At 35.2% G+C, this 7,604-nt stretch overlaps 2 protein-coding genes across 7 annotated transcripts in view; one reads left to right on the top strand and one right to left on the bottom strand.

Annotated features, from left to right (window-relative positions):
- Positions 1–642: 642 nt before the first annotated feature.
- On the top strand, positions 643–4,267 carry LOC107692167 (von Willebrand factor A domain-containing protein 7-like). The gene is made up of 7 exons (XM_016491123.1): positions 643–870; positions 1,051–1,182; positions 1,274–1,426; positions 2,151–2,243; positions 2,333–2,601; positions 2,712–3,005; positions 3,648–4,267. Exons 2-7 carry the CDS (start codon positions 1,128–1,130, stop codon positions 4,155–4,157), a joined length of 1,374 nt encoding a protein of 457 aa, XP_016346609.1. The 5' UTR covers positions 643–870; positions 1,051–1,127; the 3' UTR covers positions 4,158–4,267.
- Positions 4,268–4,904: 637 nt separating this feature from the next.
- Positions 4,905–7,604, bottom strand: part of LOC107692165 (zinc finger protein 397-like) — a 4,858-nt gene continuing 2,158 nt past the window's right edge. Inside the window, exons 6-9 of one of the 6 annotated variants that reach the window (XM_016491119.1) lie at positions 7,013–7,101; positions 6,298–6,355; positions 5,702–6,166; positions 4,929–5,563 (exon numbers count right to left, since the gene is read on the bottom strand). In XM_016491119.1, coding sequence (XP_016346605.1) covers positions 5,376–5,563; positions 5,702–6,166; positions 6,298–6,355; positions 7,013–7,101 — 800 coding nt within the window. In that variant the 3' untranslated portion in view covers positions 4,929–5,375. Of the gene's footprint in view, positions 6,167–6,297; positions 6,356–7,012; positions 7,102–7,604 lie in introns of all 6 variants that reach the window. The other 5 variants (XM_016491121.1, XM_016491122.1, XM_016491117.1 and 2 more) reach the window with 5 other exon arrangements.

The following is a 7,604-nucleotide window of genomic DNA, read 5'->3' as shown; positions in this document are numbered from 1 at the left end:
TTTAAAACGGGGGGGGGGGGGGGCGGTATTCTGAATCTATTATGGCCATAGACCTTTTGCCAATTAAACAAGCTGAATTCCTGCATCTCGAAAGAATATTAAGTTATAATTGCCTGACACCATCACCTATCTATGAGTACTGATATCCATGTTGAGTAAAAAAAAATAATAGTGTTTCTTTTCATTTTAGTTTTTACTACTGCATATGAACCAAACTATTAAGAGTCTTTTTGAAAACAATGCTATACTCTCACTAATTAATATTCATATGTATAAGTAATGTTCAATATTCTAAAACCCATTTTTGACTTTCTTGAAAACAAAACCACCTTTTCTATTTTGACACTTTACACGTTAAGGCTTTTTATATACATTTAACCCTCATGCCAGCAAGTGTTTTGTAAAAATGTGATACTGAGTTATGTATGCTTTTCTAAATATTTGCATATTACATGAAAAAAGAAAAAACACTCTCATAATAAGTCTTCATAAGAGTGTTGGTCACTCATTGGTTACACAGCATGTTTATTTGTATATTATTTTTGTTATGATTTGGTGGTCTATTTTTGATATTATTTGGTAGGTCTAAATAGATGAGTTGCTAAATCGTGCAAGTCAATAAATCACATTTTCTTTTCTTCTTTTTTATAGGTGAACTTTATGTTGACTAATAGTCTTGCTGCTCGCCGAAGAAGGAGCGAGGATCCGAATCAAGGACAGAATCAGCGTTACTCCACCAGGATCTCCAATCCCTTAAATCAGGTCTATGTGGATTTAGCTCTGGCCTCTGGAGGACTGGCGATTGAAGTCACCAAAGCAACACTTCCTCTAGCCACCAACATTATAGAGGATGCCTCCACATCTGCTCTAGTAATGAAATCAATATCTCAGACCTTTCACACAGTGTAGTAGTTGTTTTTCTCAGGCACATGGTTGAATAAGAATCCTCACCATCCACAATAGTGAAGAATATGTTTTTAAAACTGTGTTTCATTGAAATATCAAGTAGCCAAAATCAATATGCATACAACATTTTCTCTGTGTCTTCAGGTAACTGTTTTCCAAACTGTAAGGAACCCAGGAAAAGCAGAAACCTTCTCTTTCGTTGTGGACTCCTCAATGAAAATATGACAATCTATATTACAGGCAATTCTCTAGCATTCAACATCACAAGCCCATTAGGTGTGTAGACATATACTGAGCCAGGTATTGCAAATAAATTATCATATTTATTATCAATGATCAGTTTTGATGGCATTATTTACCTCCACAGGAGATTCTCAGACCAATGAAGAATTAAGTGGAAAACTGGGGTTGGTTGAGCATGTGGGCAACTTTTACACAGTTCGTCGGTCTATCCTTGATCCAGTGGGCCTTTGGAACATTAACATTAGCTCATTACAGGCCTACACCATCAAAGTCCTTGGTAACTTTTTTCTCTCTACAAATGTAAATAAAGAGAGGTACAGTATATATAAATGACTGTACAGTTTACAGTAAAAATGTTATACTGTAAATACATTTACAGCAAGGTAACTAGCAATGTAAATATTACAATATTTTTTACTCTAAACTGCTTACAGTAAGTTACTGTAATTTCTACAGGAGGTTTTTACAGTGCAGTTCACCCAAAAAGTAAAATTCTGTCATCATTTGTTTATTCTTTTTCACACTGTTGCTTCCTGCAAGTTTCGTGACACTTTCAAAGTCCAGTAAGTGGTTCTAAAGGCAACGTTTTATTACATTGGTTGTACATATCTAGGCAGTTCAGAAATGAAATGTCCTGTGAGTAGCACTAAAAGGTTAATGCTCTATCAAGTTTGAAAATAAAAGTAGGCCTACCACCCACTAAACCTAACCTAACAGTTGGTGGTTGCCATTGACTTCCATAGTAGGAAAAAAATACTATGGAAGTCAATGGCAACCACCAACTGTTTGATTACCAGCAATCTTCAAAATATCTTCTTTTGTGTTCAACATAAGAAAGCAACTCATACAGGTTTGGAACGACATGAGGGTGAGTAAATGATGACAGCATTTTCATTTTTGGGTGAACTATCCCTTGAAGTATTTGCTTATAAATCCAGATGGCATCTTTTTTGACCAGGTAGTATATCTCTTTAAGAGCCATTTACTTATTGAATTACCAGGTCAAAGTGACATTGACTTCCTGTTCAACTTTGTGGAGCTAAGCGAAGGTGCTCATTCGGGCTACAGTGAATTAAGCAGCAGACCCCCAGCAAGTGAGTGAACATAAAGCAAATATGAACAATAAGAAACTTGTGCAACAACTTATATTTTCACTCTCTCTATTGCTCTTTCTCTGCTACAGACGGTAACGTCACACTACTGCTTACCGTCATGGGTGGAGACACTGTTACCCCCACAGAGGTGGCTCTCGTGGAAGCATCAGGATCCCAGACTATTATTGGAACCCTAGAAAAGGTTGCAGATGGGGATTTCTTAGTCACAATGAACAGGGTCCCAGCAGGAGAATTTGTTGTCCGTGTGATGGGAGAGAGGAATTCTTTACGTTCATCAAATGGTCGCTTTCAGAGACAGTCCGTCACTCAACACAGGACTTCCAGTGTGATTATTACTGTAAGATCAGGCTTTCTAACATTAGTCATAAAAATATATGACTAATACTCCATAGGCATACTATTCTTTCTCAGACTTATAACTATTTATCATACTATTTATACACTTAGGCTTTGGCAGATGATGTATGGGAGCCTGGGAAGACATTGAGCATCCCTTTTACAGTGGTGTACAATGGATCTGATGAGCTATTCAACATTAATGCTAGGAATGACCGTGGGTTTGCCACAGTATTTCCCAGCACCATGACTGCTGGAAGTGGAAGCAGTGGAAATAGCACAATAAATCTCACTGCACCCTCAGACACTCCTTCAGGCACTGAAGTGACTCTCACCATTGAGGCCGAAACATCAGGCAAAAGTGATTTCAACTATGCTGTGCTTAAGCTTACAGTCGTTTCTCCGGTAACTATCTAAACTATCTATTTCTGGAAATGTAAATGTAATATGTATCCATGAAAGTTTGGGGTCAATAAGATTTTTAAGAAAGAAACTGATATTTTTATTAAGCAAGGACACATTAAAATCAATCAAAGATGAAATCACAAAGACCTTTATAATCTTACAAAGATTTCTATTTCCGTTCATCAAAGAATCCTGAAAATAAATGTATCAAGATTTCCACAAAAATGTTAAGCAGCACAGCTGTTCCAACACTGTTAACAATAAGAAATGTATCTTGAGTAGCAAATCAGAATATTAGAATGATTTCTGAAAGATCATGTGACACTGAAGACCGAGTAATGATGCTGAAAACTCAGCATTGCATCACATGAATTACATTTTAAAATATAGAAAAGATGTTTTAAATTGTAATATTTCACAATATTACAGTTTTTACTGTATTTTGATCAAATAAATGCTGCCTTGGTGAGCATATAAGACATTTTTCAAAAAATCGTACCAACCCCAAACTTTTGAATAGTAGTGCGTAAACATATTTTTAACACGGAAATCTATGTATCAACATACTTGGTTAGTTTTTATTACAGTTAAGTTAATTAAATAATACATAAATAAAATATGAAATCATTTTCCCTCCATAAGATTATGGACTTCACCTCTCCAGTCTGTGAGATTATTAGCGTAAATGCTAACTGCTCAGGCAACTGTAGCCTGTCCTCATGGGAGCTCTCAGCCAACCTAACCGATGGAAATGGGACGGGTATCATCTCTGTGACTCTGCGTCAGGGCCTTGGAACCCTCAACACTACCACCATAATCAGGGATGGAGGTGTGAACGTCACCCTTGCATTCTACAGTGCCTCTTGTTATTCTGAAATAATGGAACTGGTTGCTGTACACAGAGCTGGAAATGTTGGCATATGCTCAAGATCAGTAACACCTGCTGTTACCACCTCCATGTCTACCACTTCTACAACAAAAAGCATGACTACAGCGACAACAACAACTATAGCTACGACAACAGTAATGGCAAAAACAACTAATGCCACTAATGCCACAACTAACAGTGCTGGATGCCCTTTTTATCCACCCATCAGTTTTTGGGTTAGTGTGGGAGCCATTTTGCTTTTCCATCTAACTGTTTTATTCTAGTTGACTTTATACTAACATTCTATCACCCCTGCCAAACAGGCAGAGTCTGTGATTTGACTTTTGCAGTTGATTGATGCATTGATTAATAAAAGTTTATAAATACTCGATGATTTAATACATATGAATCAGATTAACAGATTGAATAGATTTTTTGAACAGACAAATGGTGATGGTATTATAAATTACTCTGACGATTTTAAATCATAAAAATCAAAAGTCTGTACCCAGCATACTATACTATACACATCAAAATGACTGGTTTTATGAAAAGAGGCAGTTGCTTGCGATTTATAAATTAATCTGTTTTTCTGTTTATACATTTTAACATGTATGACAATTATATTAAATCTACCATATTCAATATTGCTTAATGGGTTGTGTACTATTGTTTTGCTGAATATAAAAAACACATGGGTATAACTTTATTAAAGCTAAAGAATAGTTACTAATGTAGATAATCATGAAATTTCTCATGCTGCCATTTGGGTTGAACATCATTTCAAACTCAAACAAGAATTTAATCTATAACCAGCCTTAACCAATCATTGTTTCAATTTGGGAATTCAGAGACTATTATATTTACCATAAATGGACAACTTTAAATTAGAAATTAAGCAGCAGTTTTAATGCAAACAAAGCAACCTACACTAGAATGTTTTTTGTTTTTTTTGAGAACCACGTGTCATTTTCTATGCAATTATAAGAAATCCTTTGCTTGAAGGTGCATGACTTTATTAACATTAAAGTCACTGATGTTACATAACAGCATTTAGCAGTCTTTTAAGTTAAAATGTATACAATAATCATTTCTGAGATAATCTAAATTGTTTGTTAAAGACTATTTTCAATTACTGTATATTGTAACATAGCTAAGAAAAATGAGTCAACATGAAATGCTGATCGCAGCTCAGTTTTCTATCAGAAATCTGATGTATGTCTCAGTGAAACAGGATATCCGATGAGAAAATAAATGATTTTATCCATCGAGAATTGTTTGGATCATCAAAAGTGTCCATTTCAGAATGGAACGTTGTGGTTTGTAAGAAGCAGTTGATGTTGACAATCAAAAAAAAAAAAAAAAATGATTATTACACTTGATAAAAGATTCTTATTTATTATTTGGAATAATGTGCACCAGTGCATTTTCCACTCCAATGTAAATTAAGCTGATTAAATTAATGATAGGTACCAATGGGAGTATTCTCTACCTTGTGAAGTCTAGAATTGTCCAGTAGACACACAGATTCTCTGTTGGTGTTTCACCAAAATATACTTGTGCGCAAACATCCGCCCACATCGATCACAACCAAAAGGCTTCTCACGTGTGTGGATCCTCATGTGTGTTTTGAGGTTTGAAGACTGGTTGAACATTTTCCCACAAAGGTTGCAACCATAAGGCTTTTCACCTGTGTGAACAGTCACATGTTTTTTGAGGTTACTTTGATCTGCGAACTGCTTGCCACAGTGCACGCATCTGAAAGGTTTTTCTCCTCTGTGGATGCTATGGTGTCTTTTGAGACTAGACGCCTGACTAAATCGCTTACCGCAGAGTGTACAGTGGTGAAGCCTCTCCCTGTTATGAAGTTTTTGATGCACGAGGAAAGTGCTGGGTTGAGAGAACGCTTTTCCACAATGTTTACATATGAACTTGTCTTTCCTTTGCATCTGAGGAGAGTCTGACTGTTTGAAAGAAAAGCTCGGTGTGAAACGGGACCGCTCGGATTGAGAAATGTTGTTACCTTCATCGCTGTGTGTTAAATGGCCTTCCATATCAGGCATAGACAAGCCATTAGAGTCCACTGGAGTTGCATAGGAACACATGGGATCTGCGCTTCTTCTGTACATCAAGTACTGATTCACAGAAGGTCCTCTGTTGCATTCAGATTCAGCATAGGAGGGATGATTTGTGGTTGCGTCCAATCTCCTGGAAACCCATGAGGGGAAGGAAGGGACAGGCTGCAGGTTAGTCTCTGCGTCTCCATCACAACATCTCTCCATAGTCGTTTCACCTATTTTGAAATACAACATGCTTAAATGGAAACTAGTAAGCAAGAAAAAAAAGAGCAAACACTGCATTTAGTAATTATGTCACTCACAACAAGAATTTTCTAGTTACTATTTAGTAAATGTGTTTCTTCACCTATATCATTAATTTCTGGGGTTTCATCCTCAAGTAGATCAGGTCGCATTCCATTGGACTGCCAGAGGAACAAATCATGTTAAGAGCAATTTTAGCAGAAACAAAATTGTCTGTATTCAAGGTGTACCATTTCTGTACCATGAAATATGAATACTGAATTTGATTTGTTGTTAATACTTTACAATAACGTCTCATTAGTTAATGCACGGAGTAAAATTAACTAACAATGAGTCATATATTTGTTGCAGTATTTATTAATCTTTATTGATGTTAGTTAATAAAAAACTGTTCATGTTAGCTGTCCATTAAATAATATTGGTATACACTGAAAAAAGACTTCAAACTATTTTTTCACTAGTCAATTTCATAAATAATTACAAAAAAAGACAAGTATTGAAATAAACATACGCCAATAATCTTTATTTACAATTACGAAAAAACATTTTTTTTTTTTTTTACTTTTGACTTTAATAATGTATTAGTAAATTACACTGATAAATGCTTTAGGAGTATTTTTCACTCTCGGTTCATGTTAAATCTGAATATACTAGAGCACAACATAAGCTTACTAGGAATAGGTAACAATATTAATCATATTTGAACAAAAAAGAGCAGCAGTATGTAAATTGTCACTGCTGGAGAAAAGCAGTTTGTCTGTCATGAGCCTGATTTGTAAACAATTACAGGTATGTTCAAATGTCTCTCTCACGCTAACCTCTTGATGGCAGTGCTGGACCGTGTCCTGGTCTATGAAGTTATCTCTGTGGACTGTTACAAAAACTCCTGCACCATACTGTGTGTCTTCTTATCCAGAAAGCAAAGAGCAGAAATAACACAGGGTAAGCAAGTAGGGCTGGGTTTTGACACACATTTCACGATTCGATTCGATTCTCATTCACAAGCTTGCGATTCGATTAGATTCAATATCGATTATTTTGGATATATATCAGGTACAGTACATGCTAAATTTTCAAGCAAAAAAAACCTCAACTAATGCTGTAAAATATACATGAGTCAGTTGGTACAACATTACTAAAATATTGAAGGTTAAAATAAAAAAAATACAATAATAGATAAAATAAATAAATAAATAACACTATTATTAATGCTATAATTTTGTTGTATATTTGAAAATTTATGAATCTATTCCTCCATGTATTACCAGATATGTAATTAGTCATCAAATAATTAGTAATATATGTAATAATATCTGGATTAATTCGTAAAACCTTACACAAATTTTGTCATCCATGTTGGGACAACTAAATAAGTGAAAAATAAACTGTACACACACACACACACACACA

Source organism: Sinocyclocheilus anshuiensis, unplaced genomic scaffold (genome assembly GCF_001515605.1).
Source record: "Sinocyclocheilus anshuiensis isolate Anshui unplaced genomic scaffold, SAMN03320099.WGS_v1.1 scaffold322, whole genome shotgun sequence".
NCBI lineage: Eukaryota > Metazoa > Chordata > Actinopteri > Cypriniformes > Cyprinidae > Sinocyclocheilus > Sinocyclocheilus anshuiensis.
This window is presented reverse-complemented; position numbering and strand designations above follow the sequence as displayed.